This window comes from Medicago sativa, chromosome 5, assembly GCF_051527215.1.
Source record: "Medicago sativa cultivar Bolivia chromosome 5, Bolivia_mono, whole genome shotgun sequence".
In the NCBI taxonomy this organism is placed as follows: Eukaryota; Viridiplantae; Streptophyta; class Magnoliopsida; order Fabales; family Fabaceae; genus Medicago; species Medicago sativa.
In genome coordinates this window covers 43777155-43803778 of record NC_140753.1, presented here as the reverse complement: position 1 = coordinate 43803778, position 26624 = coordinate 43777155, and the positions used below count along the sequence as shown (strand labels likewise).

General features: G+C 34.9%; 2 protein-coding genes and 1 long non-coding RNA gene across 3 annotated transcripts; 1 reads left to right on the top strand and 2 right to left on the bottom strand.

Moving 5' to 3' along the window:
• Window positions 1–4789: 4789 nt before the first annotated feature.
• Window positions 4790–9228, bottom strand: LOC146922302 (uncharacterized). The gene is made up of 7 exons (XM_085715298.1): window positions 8986–9228; window positions 8436–8896; window positions 6638–6821; window positions 6290–6514; window positions 6073–6189; window positions 5697–5930; window positions 4790–5272 (listed from the first exon to the last, which is right to left on the bottom strand). Exons 1-7 carry the CDS (start codon window positions 9028–9030, stop codon window positions 5063–5065), a joined length of 1476 nt encoding a protein of 491 aa, XP_085571424.1. The 5' UTR covers window positions 9031–9228; the 3' UTR covers window positions 4790–5062.
• A 1585-nt stretch (window positions 9229–10813) lies between these two features.
• On the bottom strand, window positions 10814–14787 carry LOC146922301 (ATP-dependent Clp protease adapter protein CLPS1, chloroplastic-like). The gene is made up of 3 exons (XM_085715299.1): window positions 14684–14787; window positions 11789–11939; window positions 10814–11265 (listed from the first exon to the last, which is right to left on the bottom strand). Exons 1-3 carry the CDS (start codon window positions 14739–14741, stop codon window positions 11004–11006), a joined length of 471 nt encoding a protein of 156 aa, XP_085571425.1. The 5' UTR covers window positions 14742–14787; the 3' UTR covers window positions 10814–11003.
• Window positions 14788–20737: 5950 nt separating this feature from the next.
• On the top strand, window positions 20738–22275 carry LOC146922300 (uncharacterized). Its single transcript, XR_015010842.1, has 2 exons — window positions 20738–20859; window positions 22078–22275. It is a non-coding gene; the product is annotated as an uncharacterized LOC146922300 (long non-coding RNA).
• The last annotated feature ends 4349 nt before the right edge of the window (window positions 22276–26624 follow it).

Here is a 26624-nt window from a genome sequence, read left to right as displayed (position 1 = left end):
GTTTTAAAAAATTCATATTTAATTTATTTCATATTCAAAAATTATAGATTTTAGTAAATGAACCTTTCATAGTGTTCTAAACTTGTATAAAAAGAATCGTTAAAAAATTTAAGAGTTTAAGGATAATTAAACAAAATTTATTTTAGCAGGGACTAAAATTATAAGTAATTTTTTTTTTTGTAGGGATTAAAAAAGCTATTAAAATTAAGTAAGGACTAAACTTAGAAGGTCGCCATTTTATAGGGACCAAAAACATATTTAACCCATTAATATATTACTATTTCAATATCATAAATAAATATTATCATTATTTTTAATGCACTTGTAATATTTTTTTTCTTTTTTAAATAGTTGAGGAAGGAGAAATTTGTTATTAAGGAAATAGTCTTACATAAGCGCAAAATTTAGGCGCACACACATAAATAAAAAAATTAAAATAAAATAGTCACACCAAACAATATCATTTTAATATTTTTTTTTAGTTTTTATTTTATTTTATATATGTATGCCTAACATGTACTCCCTCCGGTCCTTATTATAAGAAACAATTGACTTTTTTGGTTCATTGTGTAAGTGATGTATCTAGTCTATATTTACACTAAGATACATTAATTATTCTATGAACCTAAAAAGTCAACTTTTTCTTATAATAAGGACCGGAGGGAGTAGTAATATTTAAGAGTAATGATATATGAACAACCATTGGTGACAACTTTCAAGACAACTTCCATTTCCTCTATTTCTATTGGTAAAAAATAATAGAGAAAGAAAAAGGAATATTTCTATTGGTCAAAAATAATAGAGAGAGAAAAAGGAAGAAAGAGAGAATAAAAACATGATGTGAGTTTGAGAGAGAAAGTTATCAAAAAGTTGTTGCAAATTGGTTATACAAATATCATTTCTCAATATTTAATGTTGTGCCTAACCAAATATTTCTCATAAGTTAACATTTTCCAATGAATCTCATATTCTTACACATCTTGTGTGGAAAGACTTAGGTCTTTTCGTGATATATTCTATTTTAGTCTTTAAAAAAAGGCCAAATACATTTCCGGGTCCTTTAAGTTTCATGTTTGTTTCAGATAGATCCTTTAAGTTTCTAAGGTTTCATATAAGTCCTTTAAGTTTTGAGTTTGTTTCGGATAAGTCCTTTAAGTTTCTAAGGTTTCAGATATGTCCTTTAAGTTTGGAGTTTGTTTCAGATAGGTCCTTTCTATCAACCTCCGTTAAGCCAAAGTTGATCTGTCTGTTAAGCCAAACTCGAAACAAACTCGAAACTTAAAGGACCTATCTGAAACCTTAGAAACTTAAAGGATCTATCCGAAACAAACTCGAAACTTAAATGACATATGTGAAACAAACGTGAAACTTAAAGGACTCAGGGAGGTATTTGGCCTAAAAAAGATAAAAATATTAAATTTATTACTTAATTTTTTTTAATATATGTTAAGTTATCAAAATACTCCATCCGGTCACATTTATAAGTAAAAAACAACTTTTTAGATACATCCAATAATTCATGTATCTAAACCATAAATGTGATCAGATACATTAATTATTCAATGTACCTAAAAAGTTAATTTTTGTTTATAAATGTGATCGAAAGGAGTAATTTATAATAATTGAAAGAGTACTTGTCAAAAAAAATAATGAAGAATGCTAGCAACACTCTCTTTTGGACACTCTCTCTAATACTCTCTTTTATCAGATAAAATTAATATATGTCCCACCACTTTATGTGGGTTCCATTTTCAAAATGTATGACCCACATTGATTTAACCCAATGAGATAGTGAGTATTAGAGAGAGTGTCCAAAAGAGAGTGTTGCTAGCACTTCTCAAAAATAATAATTGAAAGAGTAAGTATTAATTTTTTTTTTGAGAGAAAAGAGTAAGCATTAATTAAAAGCTTAAAAATTCAAAATATATTTTGGTTTGTCAGATAATTTTTTATTCTTCTTTACAATTGATGTCGACTTAAAACTTTAAAATATACTTCTCTCAAATCTTATATTCAATTCTTCTCGATATTACACATTTCAAGATAGTTTTTCTCCATATATTTTACTCTTTTAAATAGTGATCTCGAACACCAATTAACATTTTCTAAACTAAAAATATTAGGATAATGAATGGAGAGTAAGAGTGTCAGAGTTAATTAAAAGCAAATCCTTTGCTTGAAAGAAACCTCAACCTCATAGCTTTTGCCTTGGTTGGGATACATGCCTAAAACCGCGCAGTGTAGTATAGTTTGTGTGTATTTTAGGGTTCTCTTTCATTAACTGCAACGTGTGTCAGAAACCTTGCATGTACGTTTTACGCTAATGCTAGCTACCCTCTGACTCTGACTCTCTAGGCTCGAATTGGAATGCGTTATGACGCATTTTATACTGCATTCGTACACTTGATGGCGTGTCAGGATCTCTTTTTAGAACCATGGATTGCTGAGTGTGACTTTGTGTACTTGTTCTATATCTTTGTTTTGTCACTAGTGCTTAAATGCTACACTTAACTAGTGAAACTGTTTCTATACACTTAACTAGTGAAACTGTTTCTATTTTTTCAAATGAAAGAAGGAGTAGTGTATAGTGTTTGAGCTTGTTTATAGGAGGAATTTTGACTTTATGATAAATTAGATTTCATTGATATAATAGATGTGACATGTGAAGATTAAAATGAATTGAACGTTGAGTTTAATATTAGTTGGAAATTAACTAAATAAGATGTTATTATAGACTTATGATCTTTAAAATTGTCATGTGCTCATAAAAAACGATAGAGTTGCAGCGATTTTGAGGGAGGATGTTCGACGGCACAAATGGTAATTTTTCAGAGGGAAAATGACCAAGAATGTATGAACATTGAATAGTTTAGTACTTTGAAGAAAAAAAATAAAACTAAAAAGTCTAAAATAAAATCAAATTTTTTAATCAAAATAATCCATTTGACAAAAAAATACAATAAAAACATCAATTTTTTTATCAAGTTCGTCCTTGTATACATGACATTTAATTGAGAATTCCACGCTTGACGTCACACGTCAACGCCTTTAACGCGAAACTTGATAGAGAGATTAAATTGATTTAACGGCAAATATCGTTAACGCCAAACCTCTTCTTTCTTGCTATTTCAATTGATTTAGAGGGAGAAATTGATTGATTTGGTGAATTTACTCTTTATTAGATCTCATGGATTGCTAGATCTTTCATTTCTTGTCAAAAAAAAATCTTTCATTTATTTTATCCAAATAATGTGCAACATTATAATATACTCCCTCCGTTTCAAAATGAGTGTCGTTTTAGGTGTTTACACACATATTAAGAAATGCAATGATTAAAAGAAAGAGAATGGTTATTTTACCAAATTATCCTTATTAACTATTGGTTAGTTTTAAAATTAATACTTTGGAAGTAGTGTGCAGAGTATTAATTGGAGGGTACAATTGAAAAGAAAAAGTTATTATTGCATTGAAAACTGAAAGTGACATTCATTTTGAAACAATTTTTTTTGGCTAAAGCGGCACTCATTTTGAAACGGAGGGAGTATATTACTACACATTGTTCAATGATGTTTTTGTACTCATTTGGTACTGTGGCTAAATGTATATAAAATTAGAACTGGAATGACACAACCATGAGTGAAAAGTTATTTTTCAGCTGGACTACTCGAACTGTCTCATGACTTGCAACATAAAAAAATGGGAAGCACATGGCCAATTTTAAAACATAAATACATTCCTCTCAAGGGTCTCAATATTTCTAAGAAGCTTTTTTCATAATACTCCTATAAGATAGCAAATAAAAGCAAAGGAGAATTTATGTAAAATTGGTGTACTTACACAAAATCTAACACAATGTGTTGCAGATTGTAATGGGATGAGACTCTGTCACATCCCTTCTTTGATTGCCATTTATATTTTAAAGTGTGACATGTAATTTTTAAGTGGCTTGAGATTAGCTCTGCATTGTATAATGAGGAAGTTGAGCATTTCAACCAATGTGCTTGTTTTTTAAGGACAAAGTGGGTGTTTAAAAATTAATAGACTACTATGTTTGTGGATTGCATGTATATGGGTCATTTGGAAAGCAAGAAACGCAGCGGAGTTTGGCAATAAATACGCAAGGATTGGTAACGTAGTGGAGTAAGTAATGATACTAGCTTGGAACTGTTGAAGATCAAAATTGATAGTCTAGATTACACAATTTCTAAATGGTGTTTGAGTCCTGGGGGAATGTCTTGGGTTGAACTAGTAATGTGGAATGAACATATACTTGAAAGCACAAGGAGTAAGTTGCTAATATGGATTGTATGTATTAATATTAATTAATTCATGAACTAATATGGATTATGTATCCAAGGTTTGTTCTCATAGTCCACAAAAAGCATGTCTTATGTTTTCTGGTACTAATCTAATAAAGGTTTGCTTAGTCAAAAAAGTAACATAACAGGTCTTGATGTGGTGCTGTAATGAAAAATTGGCCCAGGTGTTGAGGAATTTGAATCAGACGCAGTTACTCGTCGTAGCGTCCATATGAACTCAATGGTTGAGATTGTTTATAGCAGCTGATTTTGTTAGCGCGTAATGTAAACCTCCGATTTCCAATTTACAGCCGAGATGCAAAACTGCAGGCTTGCGTTTTTAACAGCAGACAAATCCAGGTCTAGTATTAAGCTAAACAAATGGCCTGCTGTGCTGGTGTTGGAAACAGAAAATGAGTTTAGTTACGCTTGGTGATATGAGTTTAGCTACGCTCGGTGATATGGCACATTCTTGTGTTAAGGCTATTTCATTCTTTGGAACTATTCAAGGCTTATATTCATTGTATCACTTTTCTTACATAAATGACCATATTTGATGCATCTTGTTAGCACACCCAATATAGCTCAAAGCTACTACCCTCAACATCAAACACATTTTCTTCTCCAACTTGTTGCAATATGAAAGTTACATACACTATAACACAGCACATAATGAAACTAAAAGATGTAAAGGGTTGACATATATATCGTGGATAATTTAAGTAAACAGTTCTTCTACAATACCATTAAGTGATTCCTCAAATTTAGGCGTTTTCTGGTATACGAGAATCAAGGTGATCGTGGGTTAAAACTTCCCTTGCACGCGAACTCCTATGTTGAAGTCGCTGGTGCAATGTTTCGGAAATCTGGTTGAAAAACTCATGGTCCCATCTCTGAATCAATAATGGGTCTTCCGCATAACAGATATATATGGATGTCACTGCACTTTCCACCACAACCATTGCCGCTCCAACCTAAAAATTCACATGTCATGCCTATGTTCGGATGCATATTCAGCAATGCGAGTTGGAATCATCTTCATATTAAATCAAGATATAACGCATACTTAATATGGATGATGAGCAAGACATGCACCTAAGATGTGATGGAAATGAACCTGAGATGTGATGTGTATATGGAATGTTGGGTTGAGCTTCTCTAAATTTAGATATTAGGACTTCAGAGAGGAAAGCAAGAATTTTACAAAAAAATTAGTTTAAATACCATGCACCTACAACGTAAAAATGTTTTACACATACATCAAACCATATCTCTCATTCTCACTGTAAAGGTTTTAGGAAGTCGAGTTTCCACCATCTTTTCTACAATAGGTGTTACCCCAAAATCTCTATTGTTAGGATCAAAAGTAATAAAAAATCAAGGAGGTTGTAAACTTACCAATATCATGCCCATGAGCATAGATGTAGATCCAATCATAAAAGCTCTATCACTCCATTTCATCCATGCCCAAACACCAGAGCAAGTTCCAGTTATCAGCCCACCTAAAATGGTTCCCATTAACAGCACAGCACCTGAACAATCATACGCCACAAGTGCTTCAACTCCCGTTGATTGAAATAACTCCCAGGCATCTCTAGCAGAACGGTTAAAGCTTTTACCATAAACACCAATCTTCAAGGGACATGGGAGTGAAACATGCTAGTGTAAGTTTTCTGATTTCAATTTCCAAGACAGTGTAAACTAATAGCTAGACTAAAATAATCAGCAGTATCTCAGAATTAAATATTGATTGTTGAGATGCACAATGGGCTACCTGGACATAAGCATACTTGTTAAAGAACCTGACAAGAGTCTCCACAAGATGGAAAAGGAAATCAACACAGCAAAGCAAGCACTCATTCTTGCCTATCTTTGACCGGATTCCTCTTATCTGACACGAATCAAAATTTTGACGTGTACATGAGAAATGAATACGTAAAGGAAATTAATAACTTCAAATAACTCACAAAAAAGAAAATTGTAGTTAATACCTCCCATCGCAGTGTCCTAATAGCAGCTGTGAATAATGAGCCATAACAAATGCTGCCAAAAGATGTCGTTAAAGCATACTGTAAAGATTTCATTATGGAGTTAGCCGGAACTGAAGCAGCCTCGCAACCACCATGGATACTAACACGGATCAGTGACCCAGACACTATGACATGTACTGTATTACAAAGCACAGCACCTGTCCAAAATAAGCTTACAGAGAGGACCTGCATACATGCAAAATAGCAATAACCAATGAGATAAGCATATGCTAACACAATCTGCATTCGTATGTAACCAACGAATCCAACAAGAACAGACAGAATGAAGAGCAAAACTTGCCAGCTCACCACAAGAAGCCACCAGCGTCCACCGTCACCCATGCTTGAAGCTACAACACCAGCAGCTCCAAATGACCACAATGCCATCCATAAGAGCATGACAGCCATAAACGCATATGCGACTCTCATAACCTCTGGAAGATTCCATACCATCTTAACAGCCTTTTGCAGAACCAACATTGTAAATGGAAGTCTGGAAAACAAAAAACGACCAAAGGCACCAGAAATTAACTTGATGACCGAAATAATTATATAAAGCAAATAGAAGGGAATGAAGGAAGTATACTATAATAAGAAGACAGCAGAAAGCTTCAAAAACATAGAAAAGTACAACACCGATCACCAATAAAATGAAAGTATCCATGTCGCGAATATTCTTAAAAGGTAAACAGCTGTTTCTGTGCATCTCCATGAAACGGAGACAGTTAGGGTCTGTCTGGGAGTTCAGGAGGAAGTGGAAGGAAAGGAGGGCTTTGGGAGGGACAGCCTTTGGGGAGTTTATTTTTCTTCATAATACAAAATCCCCCTAATTTGGGGGGACTCCAAATATATATTGTAGAATAATTTTGGAGGGCTTGGATAAATTCTTTGAATTCTTTCCATGTTGTTATTAGCTTAGTTGGTATGGACAATGCATAAAAATATGCAAGGTCCGGGGTTCAAATCCCGGCCATCACCAAAAAAAATAATACTCTAAAAATTAAACGATTTTTATTCATAAGCATTCTCTTATCATTCTCTACCGAATTACTCTATCAATAAGGTGGAAGATTTCTCTGTCTTTCCCTCTCAACAAAGTCCACCCCTTCCGTCCCCTCCAAACTAAACCTAAAGTTATTACCATAGACCTGATTGACGAACTGTGATATTTTAAATGAAACTTCTTACAGGACTAGTTTAGCAGACGTCGTAATTTATATCTAAGTACAATATTCATTCCATTAGCTAACAACATAAAATGACCTAGGTCCTCAGAGTAATTGAATCGCTGAAAATGAGAGTCATAATCCAGGCATTAAACTCAGGGAAACATTTAAGTTTCTCTCTGAAATTGAAAGGATTGTATTAGGAGGATATAGAATAGGATAAGTAGGTGGAGCTCTTAAAATATTGGAACATATTGACCCGATGATGAACATTACGTTTGTATATTTTTTTTAAGTAAACAATAGGATAAGTAGGTTAAATCAAGGAGAATGTGAAATTTACAAGAGAGATCAGCCCCTTAAAAACTCTACCTCTCATTAGATTAACTGTTTAACTTTCAAAGAAACTTCACTAATTAATCAATTTCATTTTCTATCAAGACAAAACACAATTTCATGTTCACACAAAAGGGTGATTTCACAGAAATTATCAAATTATAAAGAACAAGAAAGGTAATCAATCTCAGGACCTATTTGAATTGATTTATTTGAGCTTGTCTACTTATATACGTACTTTTGAGACTGTTTGGAAGAGGTTGGAGAAACAACTTATAACATATCCATAAGCTATTTCCAGTTAATTTCTATAAGCTATGCTTATACCTTATATGATCTTTCACGAGTTATGCTTAAAGCTTATACGAAAACAATTTGAATTTATCTTTTCTTAGATAAATAGAATATTCATAAGCACTTAAAAGATAAACATTTATGCAATAAGCGCTTAATTAAGTTGTTAATACAAACAGGTTCTCATAACTCTTAAGGTAGTTTCAACTATTAACTTCACCAATGCTTAAAATAACATCAATTAGCAACAAGAAAACAACATCAAATCAAAGGCAGCATAAAATGTAGTCTAAGAAAGGCTAACTACTCACCTATCTATGACAGATATAATATACAAAAACTGCAGAGCTGCTCCAATAGCAAAAGCAACACCCCAGAAAAACTGGTGAGCCCAGAAACACAACACACTGATCACAGCAAGATAAGTGGTAAGAATATGTACAGACACCTTCATCATCTGGATTGCGCGCGAACCCAACAGCAACAACCAACTCCATCCAAGAGCAGTCCCAACGCCGCCAGCGACAGCATAGAGTGGCCAGTAATCCTCTGTCAAACCGGCCTCATTCTCCATGAAACGGTACGTGTACTTATCAATGTCAAGCCTGTTCTTTTTCTTGAACCTGTTAACGCCAAGAATCACAAGGACAAAACCCACGCCAATCAACTGGATCACAAATAGTATTAACCAGAATACATCGTGCCAACGCCTTTTTTGCTCCATGTTCACCACTTCACTGATGTTGTTGTTGCCACTTTTTCTATACTTCTCCTGCATATTGTCAAAAATCCATATGATATACTCAGATCCTAAAAAAATTGTGGGTTTGTTTGTTTTGAAGTAATTAATTAACTTAGTACCTGATTGTTGGTGGCAGTGGAAGAATCCATGATGGTAATTGTCATAAGATGTGGAAAAGCATTGCAAAGCTTGTTGGAGAGAGATAGAGAGAGAGAGAGAGAGAGAGATGAAGTAGGAATAAAAAGGTTGTATTGTAGTTATTGAATGTGAGAAAAGAAAAAGGCCAAAAGCTGTAACGAATAATAGTAAAAACAAAGAGAGAGTGATTGAAGAAGAGAGTTGAATAGAAGGTAACTAAAAGTGTCAACAACTAAGAATGTTGAGAGTTTAAGCAGCAGAGAGAGATTCCTAAGTGGTGATGATTTGGCATTCAAGATACAGAGCCACGCGCCATGATTGTAACGTTGCCATGCGCCATCTTGGGTTGTGTTGTCATCAACTAACTTTAAAATGGGGTCATCATACTATCATTTCATCAACTACTAGTGTTATGACATGCTTAGTAGCAGTTCTACTAATAATTGTCGTGAACCATATCTAAAACTTTTGTCGGTGGATTCATCATATACCTTGCCAAAACAAATTCTAGTTGTATGTATGTGGTGGGTTCATGGTTAAATATTGTGACAAAATATAGTGAAATTAAGAACCGTTTTTGAAATTTTGGTGGCCTAGAACGAACCTATAATTTGGATCCTAACTAAAACTTGATACAAAAAATTAAGCAATTTATTTAGGGCATAATATACCCTTAAAAAAAACTTCGGGGACCAAATTTCGTACTTATTTTTTTAGGCCTAGGGCGATCGCCCTCTTCGCCCTGCCTCAAATACAGCCGTGGTGAAATGATAACGATGACTCATGTTGCTAGCTAAAAGTAAAAGTTAATGGTCATAATCCAGATGGTAATCTTTAAGGTGGATGAGATTCGGTTGATGCGATAACTTCTTTCTTTTACCATCATATTGATTGATATTGATGTCATACAGATTTTCTTGCACGTTTTACAGATTTCAGATTATATAATTTAAAGAACGTGAAACACTTTTGAAGACCCTCTAAAACATGTTAAACACCCTCGACAACATATCATTTTTCAGGTTGAAAGATTGAATAATAAATTTTCCTTCTGCAAATGTGAGGCCTCAAACAGAGATGTGATGAGTCCAACAAAACTAGGTCAAAAGAGTTACAAAATTATGCACCTGGCTTAAGGAGTTTCATAATACACGTTAGCACACTTTGTCATGTGTTAGGAACACTATATTTTATAAACTCTTTTTAGCATTCATTCTTTTATCAAAAGAAATATATGTGAAACTAATTTTTCAAATCAAATTTTAGAACCCACATGAATTTCAACCAATCAAAGAATAAACGTTAAAAAGAGAATGTTTTTAGCACTCTTACATAAAGAGAGGCAGAGAGCTATGAACACTCCTCTTGTCACAAGGTTGTAGATAAAGCTGATATTTTCATTCTATTAGAATATTATCTACGTTTGTTGTTGCTCATTCTCTAATGCACAAATGGTCGAAACCAAATAATAAAATCTCTCCATTGAAATTCTCTAACTTTTTCAATTATCACATCTCAACCATCAAATATGAAAGAGGGCATCTGTGCTTTTCAATGGTTGTGGTTATAATTATTAATTGAAGTTAATCCAATAGTCTGTGTACACCCTTGATGATCCAATTGGTATCAATTAGAGAGAAACAGAGGAAGCTGAATATAAGTTCCTTAAAACTCATTTCATTTGTTTCCCTTGGTAATGTGAAATTGATACCAACTAGGTCACCATCTCATTTATCAGAAGAGAGATGATCTTGTTCTTTCAAATGCAACATCAATCATCATCGTTATCATTTCAAATGACATATCAAATAACCAGCTATAAAAGTTTTATTATATGTTATTCATTATTCATAATCATAGGTTGTTGTCTTCATCATAAGATAATCAAGTTCTGCACAAGTTATGTCTGTTTTTCTTTGTTTTTTAAAGGGGAAATTATGTACACCCGATATTTTCTATCTCACCCTTCAATAGCATTAAAGCCATTGAAAAGGTATCATCAGCAACCATCACCTGCAGGTTCAATTGAACTGAGTAATCCATTGCCTCTAAGTTGCATACAATGATCTTCAGCATCAGCTTGGGCACATATAATCACCACTGACATTCCATTGTGGTGAGCTTCTTGCATGATGTTAACTGCATTATCAAGGGTCATTCCAGGGATCACCTTCATAAGTACTTGGACAACATACTCCCGTCTGTTGAAGTTGTCATTGTGCAATATTACACGATATGGCGGCGCTGTTTTCCGTGATTTCCTGCACATCTTAGAAATGCCAGAATCAAATACTTTCTTTTTTTCATTTTACTCTACAAAGACAGAAGTCATAAAAATTAACCAATCAGCACAACAGAACAACACGACAACTAAATCACTACAGTGGATCTCCAACTTCAATTTCATCGTTAAGTTCCACGCTTAAACATCCTATCATATTTTCTAAATGACTAACTAAATTATTTTGAAAAAAAAAAAGTTTCAAAAGTAAATCTATTATCATTTCTCTTCTTCCAAAACATCAAGTATTACTTGTTTTAGGCTGCCTTTTACTACATGCGATGACATACCTTAAGTTATCATCACTAATAACTGGATCCCATTGAAAATCATCATAAATTTCCCATTGCACAATAACAAGTATCTTCAAATGTCAATGGTTAATATACTTATTACTTAATGTAATAAGATTAAGAATCACCTAATCACATTCAGAAAAACAAATTTTCGTGATGTTTAGAAAATATTAAGTTGATTATCAGCAAACATAACTTTCTGCTTACTTCAAATCAAATTCAGATTCCCGGCCTGGGGTGGCTTTCTCAATAACTGGCTTTTCCAGGATTCCTCCTCCTTTACCAGATCCTTTTGTTAATACAGCCATGGGAACGCAAAGATTGGAACATGGGCCTTTACAAAAAGAATATCTGTCCCCTGTAATGCAAATGTTCAAGAAGTATACATACTAAAAACACTCGACCATATGCATAAGATGAGAGAAGGTCTTGTGGAGACCAAAAAACAAATTTCAATCACAAACATATATTGTGAAACAAATGCAATATAATAAACACAACCCAATATAACATTCATAGTAAGCATTAACAGGGAAGAGTTTTCCAAGTAATTAAGACAGTTAAGAACACGAGAACATAAAGTTTCATACACAAATGAAAATGAAGGTTCATGAAACACGTGAAGTGTACACAAGGATATTTTAGATATGCCAACTATCCTTTCAAATTTTGATAAATGTTGTGAAAGATCATTTTACCTAGACGTAGCCTTGTGAACAATTTGACATATGCCAATAGAGCCACAAGCTCAACATCAGCAGATCTAAAAATTTCTTTTGATCATATTATCACCAATGCACTTGTCATCCAAGTGAGTTTTTTTTATTTTGAAGTGATTAGTAACTAGTTTATTGCTAGTTTGTTAGCCTATATAAAAGCTTGATATAATCACTTTGAAATCACTTCACTCATTCTAATGCAATTTATATTTCCAGTTTTGTAATGTTCTCTATTCCATGATTTTGATCAAGATTTTTGCGCTTCTTCTCCTATCCCTATTGGGGTATGATGTGAACGCTAATAATAAGAAGGGTACTATAGGAATACCAAAGATATGGAGAGTTTATAAAAGAAAAGATAAGAAGACTAGTGGCTGAAGTTACTAGTGAGGAGCCTTAGTAAACTATAGGGTGTCTAAGTAGAAAATTTTTACAAGTATTATTTAACAATGATACTCTCTGAATAATATCTTCTAGAAAGATCTCATTTAGAGTTTATCCCTTAGAAGTAGGTTTATCTCTTTAGTAGTATTTACGTAGGAGTAATAGTCTTTTAGAGGGATGACAGATTGAGTTTTCTGTTCAGGGCCAGAGTAGGATTCCTCTCTGAGTTGTGTCGGAGCTTTGCTCTGGGAGTAGTTAGAGAATCTCTCTCTTCTACTATTTTACTATTTTCATTCATATCAATAAAGCACCCTATTTCATTCAATTCATACCTGCTCTCGCTCTTTATTTTCTCTTGTTACGGTTGGTTATCGTTCAGATCTATTGGTTTCTACCAATTTTTATTAGTGTTCCCATCAGGGTAAGTCATAAAGATTAATCGCAACCACTCAGGCACTGTTGCCCTACGTGAAATAAAAAAATAAATAAAAAGAGTACGAAGCTCCAACTTCAACTTCTTGTTCGCAAGATTTCAAGTCGGAATGGATATTCCAGAGCCATGTGATTCTTGAGGTTTGTGGTTGAGGTTTGCCCTATGTTGGTTTTTTGCCAGATTTGAGCTTGTTGGTTAACACAATGTGGCATGTGAGTTTCATGGCTTACAAAATGCTTCATTTCGGCTCAATCAGCTGTATGGGCTGTATATATGCTTTTATTTGAAAAAGCAAAAAGCTTGGATGTTTCAGCCACTTTCTATATCACTCATCTTTTCATCTGCATTGAGTACAGGGGTTGGTCCTCTTCTTTAATGTGGTCAGCATGAAAATTATCAGAATTGCCGAGACCTTTGTTAGTTGGTTAAGTTGGTTCGCATTTGTTAAGTAGTTAGAGATTGGTTAAGTTGGAAGTGTTGTGAACACCTTCCAGTTTGCGGGGTTCACATATATATATATAATTAGAGATTGGTCATTGGTTTACATGTTCAATCATTGTATTTTCTCTCTTACAAGACCTCTATCATCAAGTTTTGTCACACTTATTTATCATTTCTAACGATCACTTATTGATCAACAACAAAATGCTCAACCTGTTTTAGCGAAACTAGATAAAATTTCATTTGCCGCAAATTCTCAACATACTCAAAACTTCACTAAATAATTGACCATGGCAAAAATTGTGAGTGTGCGTGCGCGCAATTTATGGGTGCATTAAGCAAAACTTTGCTAAATAATCTTCCGAGCGAAACCTAACCGAAAACCAAAGAATTTTTAAACTCACTAATAACAGCTTAATGCTAAAACATCAATTTACAATGGGTAAATAGCTATGAAGCACGGACACTCCTCAGATAAGGTGTGTCCTCATGTCAGACACGTGTCGTGTCCGACACCGACACATATAATTACACTGAATTATGTGATTTTCTAAAAAATTAGCGGTGTCGGCGTGTCAGTATCCGTGTCGTGTCCGGTGTCAGTGTCCATATCTGTGCTTCATAGGTAAATAGTCATTTTGGTCCTTGAATATGCAAGACGCAGACGCTGTCATTATGGTTCCTAAATGTATACAATTACAAATAAATCCCCAAATGTCTCTTTAGTTTTTATTAAAAGGGACTAAAAAAAACACATTTGAGGACCAAAATGACTAACCCAAGACACACTCGAGGATTTGCTTGCACTTTCGATATATTCAAGGACTATAAATGACAACACCTCACACATTCAGGGACTAAAACAGTTCATCACAGCCATATATGATAAAATAGCACAACACTAATCTGGATTTGCTAAAACTACATGTGTAACTGGTTTTGCTAGTCTTTAACTGAAAATTAATCTGATCAATTAATTACACTTCCCTAAAGGTTTAAATTTAATCACTTGAACCAAATGTAAAATTAATTACAATAAAATAACCCACATAATAAACCATAAAGCACATGTAAAATTAATTTAAACAAGAGAGAAATCGAAATCAGAGAGAGAGAGAGAGAGACCTGCTATGAAGAGATGGTTGGGAGAGAGGCCCATACTCCCACAAATCGCACTCTTCATCTCAGCGCTCTTGTATCTTTGTATAATTGATTGGTGATTGATCTTTCTGCGTTTTTGTTTATTCACCTATAAATAAATAAATGAGAATGGAGCAAAACAAATATTGGAAATTAGTTCCTTCAAAAAAAAAAATTGGAAATTAGTTTTTTATTTTAAGAATATGCGAAATTGGCAAATTAGGATTGAAAATTAGTTTTATTCCTCTTAAAAAGTTATTATTTTTATTTTATTTACTGTAATGAGGACTGAAAATTGTAGTTTTTATCTTGTAAAAGAGTTCGTGCTTTCATACGGGCTCATGTAACATTGTGATAATTATATAAAAAATAATTAGATTGTTAATATTGTAGAATGTTTATATATATTTAATGAATTTTATGAGTATTAATAATGTAATGTTTCTATTGAATATTTTTCTTTTATATATACAAAAATTTGTTAATTAGTTAAGTCACACCATTTATGAATTTTATTTGCTTATATATGCGAAAACAAATTTTTACGTAGATATATGAGAAAGTTGATATGATAAAATTTTGAAAACTCCTTCAGCAACCTTAGCCTTAATCATAGTTTTAAAAACCGGCTCGGACCAGCCGGTCTGACCGGTCGAACCATGAACCGGAGGTATGACCGGTTCGATTTGCTTATTCGATCGGTAATGTAGTTGAACTGGACATAACCGGCATGACTCGTTAAAAACCGAAGGAAATCGATGACTCAGTCGCTTTAGTGAACCGGACCGGGTCAATAAAAAAACAAAAAAACAGTGAAAGAACAGAGGAGATGAAAGAGCAGAGGAGATCCGGCGGCGGAAGGATAGGAGATGTGAAACTAATGAACTCATATGTTATGTAAAGAGATGATGAAAGTTTTAGATCTGATATATGTTTTTTATTTGAGATCTATTTATTTTGATGAATGTAGATTTTGGTTCAGAGAGAATAAAAGATGAGAGAAAGGGAGGAGGCAGCTCTGTAACTTCTGTATATCTGTAGTATCAAAAGTAGGGTTATGCATTGGAAACTTCATTTAGCATTTAGGGTCTGTTTGTTTTGGGTGAAAGTAGTAGGGAAAGATTGAAGAAGGATAGAAAGGAGTAGGATTAACATTCTTTCCTTAGTTTTTAACCAACTTAAAAAGGGGAGGAAGGATAATGATGGTTGGGTCCCACACAGAAAATGTTTTTGCCCTATTGAGGACGGAAAGGATGGAGACTGCACTATTTTGAGCCAATTTACATAAAACCCCACTATTGCTAATGCTTTTCAACGTTATTAAAATATATTAAATTAAAATTAAAATTAAAGCAATGAAAGTACATTTTGATGGTCGTGTTATATCAAAATAAAAAGTCGTACGGTAGTTTTTTTATTATTAATAAAATTATAACTTTAAATTAGTTGTATACATATCACTTTCTTATAGGGATATTTTAGTCATTTTATTAAACATAAATCTTTCTTTCCTTTTACTATCACTCATACCAAACAACTAAAAAATTATCACACTTTCCACTCACTTTCTTTCTTATAACAATCATTCATTTCACTTTCTTTCCTCAAACTTTCTTTTACCATCCAAACAAAGCCTTAAGGTTCTCATTTAAGACTTAGCAAAATTTTATCATTCTTTCTTTTTTTTAAATATTTTTATCATTCTTTCTTTTTTTTAATCGTAAAAGTGAACATCCTGTACTCTCTTTATACATTTTTTCATCCTGTAATCTCTTTATACATTTTTTTAAGAAATCTTTATACAATTATTACTATTAGCTTAAAGGGCTTTACATTTTAAATAGTATACATCTATCTATATCTTATAAAATTATTATTCATAAAAAAATGAAACAAAAATAGAGAAAAGATAGAAAATATTTACCTATTTATGTTTTTGTAAATAGGTTTATATTTGAAAGAGTTTGTGAAATTATGTTAATTTTTCTAGTTATATATATATTTTTTATATTTGTATTGATGTCATGTGTTTTTTATATAATTTTTTACCGACCGAGTTATCTAGTTTGATCTAGTTTAATATACATATTTTTTTCTTATAATGATCGAGTTATACGATCGAGTCATCCGTTTAATTTGGTTCTGTTATGCGGTTCAACCAGCGACCCAGTGGTTCAACCAGTGACCCAGTAACCTCGCCGAGTTGATGACCGGTCCGGTTTTTGAAACTATGGCCTTAATTACTCCAACAAGCATCTTAGAAGGATTCTGCACATCATATTCTCATATTTCCTTGACCTTTCGTTGTACAACCTTGATCTTCTTTACCAAAGGCTCCTCAATTTCCTCTTCTTCATTCTCTTCTACAATTTTCAACTTCCTTAGTGTCCTTTTCTTGGCAGGCACATGAGCTTACAACTTAGAAGCTTTAGGTGAGGCTCCACTTCTGGTCTTAGAGACCTTTGGCACTACACTCTCTAAGAGCTCTTTAACTTCCTCTTGAGCTTTAGAGGCGACTTTCCTATTCCTGGGAGCTCTGTAATGATCAAAAGGTACATAGGAATGTCTGACATGGTGAGGTGAAGGGAATTTTAGAGTTCAAAATCTCATTAGTTTTCAGGACCTTCATGTGTCTCAAAGTTACAACAGACATAGTTTTTCCATACTCAACGTCAAACTCTCAAGTGGCACCAAAATCACACAGAGTCTGAATTAACCAACTTTGATAGAAGAGCTCAGACAACAATCTTCCATAAGGTATATTCTTGTTTTTGTGGTTTTGATAGAAAAGTTCAGAGCTAGAGTTTCTAGGTTACAGACACCCTAGGACTATCTGAAGCTTGTTTAGTTTACTTTATGTGTTTTCGATGATGTTCTTTAGTTAATCATTTTGATGTTTATCTTTCTTGCTATTTGTTCTCAAGCATATAGTCATGTTAAAGCACCTAGTGTACTTGCAGAAGTACGATTCTATAAAACTAGGGTTTAGTCTGTTTAGGTCATGGCTTGAGAGAGCTCCCAAGGTTAGTATTTATATTCAGCTATGGGCCTGCATTTCCGTTTATTTAGGCGCTGAGTTCACTAGGGTTAGGGTTTGGAAGCGTGTCCAACAAGTTCTAGATAGCTTCTAAAAGACTCTTAGACGGTTCCAGAAATAGGGGCGCGTATGGAGGCGTATTGGGTATGCTGGCCCTAACTAAGGGTGCTCCGTCCCTTATCCGGGTTTTCTCGGTCCACAAGCCCCTAAGCACAAGTCTTGGGACAAGGTGAAATGGTTTGATGCTAGATACGTTTGGAGGTGCGTGGTTTTTAGCCATGAGGTGGATACTTAGAGGCACTATTCTTGAAGGCGTATGGCTTCTTTCGGGTTTCCCCGGTCCACGAGCTCCCCAAGCATAAGGCTGGGGACAAGGAGAAATGATTTAGTTGGGTCCATGCATACTTCAGCGTCTTGAGAGGCGGGATTGTCTTTTATGGTGGGCGAGGTCGCCTATCTGACAGATCCAACAGTCATCTTGCGGTGGCTTTTCATTTTTTTATTTTTTAAAAATTGAGAAAGAAAGATTTTCTCTAAAGGCTACTTTTAGGTCACTACCTTAACCATATTATCCTCCTATTTCTTTTTCCTACGATTTCCCGCAATTAATTTTCCTAATTTATTTTTCTTATAAGGATTACTAATTTTAGGGTTATCAATAGTAGGATGCTCCTTCCTAATATGGCATGCATTAGTAGATTCATGCCTCCGACTCTCATTAGGGTTTCTCTTGGTATCATGTTCTTTAGTGCTAGAGAAGTCAAAATCGGCGTGAGCATTAATAGTCATAACCGAGAATGACCTTACAACAAAGTAAGGCTTATCCTTAACAGGTCAATTGGGATCGTTCTCATTATCGGTTACTTGGATGCTGTTATTGATAAGATTAATAGAATGCAGAGGATCTGAGTGCTCAGTTTGAAATGTTGTTAACTCGACTTCCTTGAGTTCGCTAGACTTGACACTTAACAAAGGGGTGTTCTGTCCGTGTTCAAGGAGTTCTTTGATGCAGATGAGAGTGTTACAAATCTCATTAGTCAAACAATCCATTTCCTCCAAGTTACTTTTATTTCTTTCCCTAATGGCATTTCCGAACTCCTCAATGCATTTATTGAATTCAGTATAGACAACTAGTATCTCTTCTTTCATTAACTTGTATGTGGCTTGTTTGCATTCCACTAAGGGATCAGGTTCATCCATATTGGTATTTTAGTAGTACTTATCCCATCTCATGTTAAAAAAAAAAAGCATAAGTAATTTAAATGGCTTAGTCGGAAATATCAACAATCCCCGACAAATACGCCAAAAACTGGATGGTCGGATATGGCAAGTGTACCAAATCGTTTACCAAGTTATAAAGTGATAAGTAGAGTATCGTATCCACATGGATTGTCGTTTTGTCCAAAAAACTCGCGTTACTTATTTTTGTAATTTGACGATATAAAAGATAAGGGTTAGAAAAGTTGCAAATTTTTATCTGTTAGCAACAAAGCAGTTTACCTGTTTTTGGTTGCAGAAAAGTAAGCAGCGGTTAGGATTTTTCGAATCCTCCCTTGTTTATATTGTTGGATAATAAGTAACAACAATTTCACATTTATTTATCGTAGGTAGAATATACAAGTGATGTAGGAGGGTTTTATTAGTAATTTAGTATTTATCATTTAGCCAAATCTTAGTAATTTTCTAGAACTCTCTATTATTATTACGTTTTATTTTATTTTGGCCCACGGGTTTGTTATTTCTTTCACTATATAAGCAGAACTTATGTAGCCTAAGAGGCACACTTTTTGATTCAATAAAATTATTCGAGATTTTCTCTCAATTCTGGTGGATTCCGGAAACCCTTATTTTGATAGGTTTGTCGCTTGCAACCCTATTTTCACAAGTTTGTCGCTTGCAAACTTGTTCTTTTCTATCTAGGTTTAGCGCTTGCTAACCCTACGCTTCCGTACTGCGTCAGTTGGCATCAGAGCAGGTTTCTCCTGTTCTTTTTCTAACCTGATCAGCCATGGGAGATCAACCGGTGACGAGGGCAGAATTTGACGGTTTACATAGGCCGCCAAAGCTCTGTTAGATCAGATGGTGGCATTAACAGCTAAGATCGGTAATATCAACAACAACAACCTCAACTACAACGACAAAAACAATCAGAACAGGAGATGTGGACCAATTAGGGTTCGTGGTAGAAACAATCAAATTATTGAGGATTCGATTTTTCAATGGTGGAGAAAACTAATTTCGAAGAGATAATGTCGAATCACTGGAAGAAGCTGTAGATTTTACGAGAACATGCCAATTCAGCTAAATCTATTGAAAAGGATCAGAAAGCATTAAAGGCTAAACTTGACGAGGATGAAGTCAAACGAGAAGGTGAAAATCTCCGGCAACACGGAGGTCTTTCAGCAAACATTGAAGCACCACAAGTTGAAAAACACAAAGAAGTTCAAGGAATTCCGGGAGAGTCAAGTCAATCTCCCATTTGTAAATCACGGATCGTAGATTCAACATCCATAATCACAAACCAGGAGAACCCCAAAGAACTAATTTCATCGCTTTATCCTTTGAATCCATGTTCTGAATCACCTTCCCTCACATATTCATCTTCTTTTTCCTTCAACCCTCTGATGTTTTGTGACGACAAAACAGAAAAATCACAAAGTGCAGACACTGTAACGCCCCATTTTTATTCTAATATTTTAGTAGATGTGTGAGTTTTTTTTATATGATTTTATTTGTTATATAGATGATTTTATGTGAAATATGTGTTTTGGGTAATTTTATGTGATATATGATGTGATGTTATTTTATTATATGATTTAGGGAATTGTATATTATTTAAATGAATATGGCCTTATTATTTGTGGAAATATTAGGAGAAATAAAAATAGGAGTAAAATATAAATATTTTGGTTAATGGGAGTTAATTAGTAATTATGTGAGTTTAAGGGAGTTAAGAAAAATAAAGGAGAGGTTATGTTTATTGGGAATTAGAATAGAGAGAAGTCAGAAATATTTTTCACGTACAAAAGAAAACATAAGTTTTTGGGAGAAGAAGAGAAAACCTAGAAGAGGCAAAGAGAAGAGGAGGAACAATTCTGTAAGCTTTTGATTCATCTAAACTAAGGTAAGGGTGGGATTCCTTTCAATAATCTTGATATGTAATTCTGAAAATTGGTGAATTGTTGTTCTTGAGGTTAGGGTTAGAGAAGTTATGATAATTGATGAATTATGATGAATTATGTTGTTGAATTGCATAATTGTATGTTGTTTTGCTCCCTATGTTGTATACTAAACCTGTAAACATGTTTGTAAACCAATTTGGGTGATTAAGGGATCAAAGCTAGGATTTTTGGGGTGAAACTATGTTGAAATCGCAATTTTTCTGAAACCTGAAGCAGGACGCGAAAGCGTCCTTTTGACGCGAAAGCGTCCTACCCATTTGCTGAGGACGCTAAAGCGTCCCATTAGCGTGCAGAAAGCGTCCTCATCCTGAGTTACGACATTTTGGACGCGAAAGCGTGCTTCGCTCGCGAAAGCGTCCTGCCCCTTTTTGTAGAGGACGCGAAAGCGTCCTTCTGTCGCGAAAGCGTCCCTGGTCCTGTACGGCCATTTTCTGAATTTTGTTTAGAGCACTAGGGGTCTATTCTAATTATTTTAATAGGTTCCCTTGATTTATTAAGCCATGTTTATGAAGTGAATATATTATTATTGAAGGTTGTATTATATGAAATGTATGTGTAAACACTTTTGTATAATAAAAGTTGTTGTTCCATTGTCGAAGTTGGGGAGTGTGTCATAATTGTTTTAGGCACATACGTTGTTGTTGTTGTTGTCGTTGTTGAAGTTGTATGTTGATATACACATGTTGAGTCCATTTGCATGCTCACATCTGTTGGGGGCTCATGCCCTGGAATGTTTATCATTCAACCGTTGGGGGCTTATGCCCTGGGATGCTTTAACCATCCAATTTGTTGGGGGCTTATGCCCTGGAATGCTTAGCATTCAACGCGCGTAGATTGGTACCACCTGTATGATGCATTAGTTGTTGTTGTCGTAGCATTGTTGGGTTGTTGTTGTCGTTGTAGCATTGTCGAGTTGTTGTCGTTGTCGAATTGTCGAGTTGTCGGTGTCGTTGTGGATAATGTTGTTGTTGTTGTTGTACCTCGTTGCTGAAAATAATTATGTTGTTGCTTATGTATTTATTTATATACATTATTAATGATGCCTGTTGTGATATGCTTTGTTGTTTTCATTAATTTGATGAATTATATATTATTATTATTGGATAAGTTTCTCACCCCTTCTGCTTGAAAACGTTGCCCTTCGTATGGGTAACTTGCAGGTAATGATGGCTTGTAGGTTTGGTCGGCTCAAGTGTCTAGGGCTCTGATACATATTAGGATGGGGATTCGTCGCGACTGTTTTCGTTTTCTTCATTTCTTTTATGTATCATATTTTTGGTAAAAGACTTAATAATGGAGTTTATCGTTGTCGAAAATAATGTTGAATATGTTGAGGCCTTTGTGCCAAGATTTTCATTGACGCTGGATTTTGTTGAAATTGTATTTTCTAAAGAATTATTCTGCTGCATGTTTTGGAGATATTTTAAATATTGGTTTAAATAAATAGCTATTTTCTATTTATGAAATTTTGATTAGCAGTGTGACACTCCGTTGTTGGTCTACTCTGATTAAATTAATTAATATTACGTTGTTGGGAGAACGGGGTGTTACAATTGGTATCAGAGCAAGTTGGTCCGTTCGGCCAATTAGTAGAGTCGTGTCGAGCCTAGTAGTGTTGTGTGACAATTTTGTATTGTCCTTGTTGTCCTGTTTGTTGTTTGTTGAGTAACCCTTAGTATGAACTGGTTGGAGTACAACCATATTCATATTAATTGTTTTAGAAAGACGGTGTACTTTTCTTCTGCTGAAGAAGAGAGTGGAGCAGAATTTTTATCTACCAAGCAGCTGAAGCAGTTAGAGCATGATGGAAACTTGATGTTTTCTTTAATGGCGTATTTGTCTGTAGAGAATCAGTCGGTAATTGATAGATTGCCCGTTGTGAATGAATTTCCTGAAGTTTTTCCTGATGAGATTCCAGAAGTACCACCAGAGAGGGAGGTTGAATTTTCAATTGATCTAGTGCCGGGTACAAAGCCTGTGTCGATGGCTCCTTACCGTATGTCCGCTTCAGAATTGGCAGAGTTGAAGAAGCAGTTAGAAGACTTTCTTGATAAGAAGTTTATAAGACCGAGTGTCTCACCTTGGGGAGCGCCTGTGTTGCTAGTTAAGAAGAAGGATGGTAGCATGAGATTGTGCATAGATTATCGTCAGCTGAATAAAGTGACGATAAAGAATAGGTATCCACTTCCAAGAATTGACGACTTGATGGATCAATTAGTGGGTGCTCGAGTGTTTAGCAAGATTGACTTGAGGTCAGGTTATCATCAGATTAAGGTGAAGGATGAAGATATGCAGAAGACGGCCTTTAGGACACGGTATGGACACTATGAATATAAAGTGATGCCTTTCGGTGTTACTAATGCGCCTGGAGTGTTCATGGAGTATATGAACAGAATTTTTCATGCTTTTCTGGATAAGTTTGTTGTTGTATTTATTGATGATATCTTGATTTATTCTAAGACTGAAGAGGAGCATGCAGAGCATTTGAAGATTGTTTTGCAGGTGCTGAAAGAAAAGAAGTTGTACGCAAAGTTGTCAAAGTGCGAGTTCTGGTTAAGGGAAGTAAGTTTCCTTGGCCATATTATTTCTGGAAGTGGTATTGCAGTTGACCCGTCGAAGGTTGAAGCGGTATCACAGTGGGAGACTCCTAAGTCAGTTACGGAGATTAGAAGTTTTCTTGGTTTGGCTGGGTATTACAGAAGATTTATCGAAGGATTTTCGAAGTTGGCACTTCCATTGACTCAGTTGACCTGTAAAGGTAAAGCTTTTGTGTGGGATGCTCAGTGTGAGAGTAATTTCAATGAGTTGAAGCGAAAATTGACGACGGCTCCAATTTTGATTTTACCAGAGCCAGATAAACCTTTTGTTGTATATTGTGATGCGTCCAAGTTGGGCTTAGGTGGTGTGCTTATGCAAGATGGCAAGGTAGTGGCTTATGCTTCGAGACAATTGAGAATACATGAGAAGAACTATCCTACACATGATTTAGAGTTGGCTGCTGTGGTTTTTGTGTTGAAAATTTGGAGACACTATTTGTACGGTTCCAAATTTGAAGTGTTTAGTGATCATAAAAGTCTGAAATATTTATTTGATCAAAAGGAGTTGAATATGAAGCAGAGAAGGTGGCTAGAGTTGTTGAAAGATTATGATTTTGGCTTAAATTACCATCCGGGTAAAGCTAATGTGGTTGCAGATGCCTTGAGTAGGAAATCGTTGCACATGTCGGCTATGATAGTGAAAGAATTTGAATTGCTGGAACAGTTTAGAGACTTAAGTCTTGTTTGTGAATTGGCACCTCAGAGTGTGCAGTTGGGTATGTTGAAAATTAATAATGATTTCTTGAAGAGTATCAAAGAAGCCCAGGAAGTTGATGTGAAATTTGTAGACTTGATGGCTGCTAGTAATCAGACTGCAGATGGTGATTTTCAAGTTGATGATCAAGGAGTGTTGATATTCTGAGGCAGGATTTGTATCCCTGATAATAATGAATTGAAAAAGTTGATTTTAGAAGAAAGTCACAGAAGTAGCATGATTATCCATTCGGGAGCTACAAAGATGTACCATGACTTGAATAAACTGTTTTGGTGGTCTGGGTTGAAGCGTGATGTCGCACAATTTGTTTATGCGTGTTTGACTTGTCAGAAATCGAAAGTTGAACATCAGAAGCCTGCTGGTTTGTTGACACCATTAGATGTGCCGGAATGGAAATGGGATAGCATCTCCATGGATTTTGTGACGAGTTTGCCAAACACTCAAAGAGGGCATGATGCCATTTGGGTCGTAGTCGATAGATTGACGAAGTCGGCATATTTTATTCCGATTAATATCACTTATTCAGTAGCTCAGTTGGCGGAGATTTATATTCATAATATTGTGAAGTTGCATGGTGTCCCGTCGAGTATTGTGTCGGATAGAGATCCGAGGTTCACTTCGAGATTTTGGAAAAGCTTGCAAGAAGCTTTGGGCTCTCAGTTGAAGTTGAGTTCAGCGTATCATCCGCAAACGGATGGTCAGTCGGAAAGAACGATTCAATCATTAGAAGACTTATTGAGGGTGTGTGTACTTGAGCAAGGTGGAGCTTGGGACAGTCACCTACCATTGATAGAGTTCACGTACAACAATAGTTACCATTCAAGTATTGGTATGGCACCTTTCGAAGCTTTATATGGTCGAAGGTGTAGGACTCCTTTATGTTGGTTTGAGTCGGGTGAAAGTATTGTGTTGGGACCTGAAATAGTTCAGCAGACTACGGAGAAGGTCAAGATGATAAGAGAGCATATGAAAGCGTCGCAGAGTCGACAGAAGAGCTATCATGACAAGCGTAGGAAGGACCTTGAGTTTCAAGAGGGTGACCATGTGTTCTTGAGAGTCACTCCTATGACCGGTGTGGGTCGTGCATTGAAGTCCAAGAAGTTGACTCCGAAGTTTATTGGTCCTTATCAAATATCTGAGAGAATTGGCACGGTGGCTTATAGAGTTGGTTTGCCACCACATCTTTCGAACTTGCATGATGTGTTTCATGTGTCGCAACTTCGGAAGTATGTAGCGGATCCTTCACATGTCATTCCTAGAGATGATGTGCAAGTTAGAGACAACCTTACGGTAGAAACTTTACCTTTGAGGATTGATGATCGCAAGGTGAAGACGTTGAGAGGCAAGGAGATACCTCTAGTGAGAGTTGTTTGGGGAGGAGCAGCTGGTGAAAGTCTTACTTGGGAGTTGGAGAGTAAGATGCAGGAGTCATATCCTGAGTTGTTTGCTTGAGGTAATATTTCGAGGACGAAATTCTATAAGTTGGGGAGAGTTGTAACGCCCCATTTTTATTCTAATATTTTAGTAGATGTGTGAGTTTTTTTTTATATGATTTTATTTGTTATATAGATGATTTTATGTGAAATATGTGTTTTGGGTGATTTTATGTGATATATGATGTGATGCTATTTTATTATATGATTTAGGGAATTGTATATTATTTAAATGAATATGGCCTTATTATTTGTGGAAATATTAGGAGAAATAAAAATAGGAGTAAAATATTAATATTTTGGTTAATGGGAGTTAATTAGTAATTATGTGAGTTTAAGGGAGTTAAGAAAAATAAAGGAGAGGTTATGTTTATTGGGAATTAGAATATAGAGAAGTCAGAAACATTTTTCACGTACAAAAGAAAACATAAGTTTTTGGGAGAAGAAGAGAAAACCTAGAAGAGGCAAAGAGAAGAGGAGGAACAATTCTGTAAGCTTTTGATTCATCTAAACTAAGGTAAGGGTGGGATTCCTTTCAATAATCTTGATATGTAATTCTGAAAATTGGTGAATTGTTGTTCTTGAGGTTAGGGTTAGAGAAGTTATGATAATTGATGAATTATGATGAATTATGTTGTTGAATTGCATAATTGTATGTTGTTTTGCTCCCTATGTTGTATACTAAACCTGTAAACATGTTTGTAAACCAATTTGGGTGATTAAGGGATCAAAGCTAGGATTTTTGGGGGGAAACTATGTTGAAATCGCAATTTTTCTGAAACCTGAAGCAGGACGCGAAAGCACCACAAGTTGAAAAACACAAAGAAGTTCAAGGAATTCCGGGAGAGTCAAGTCAATCTCCCATTTGTAAATCACGGATCGTAGATTCAACATCCATAATCACAAACCAGGAGAACCCCAAAGAACTAATTTCAACGCTTTATCCTTTGAATCCATGTTCT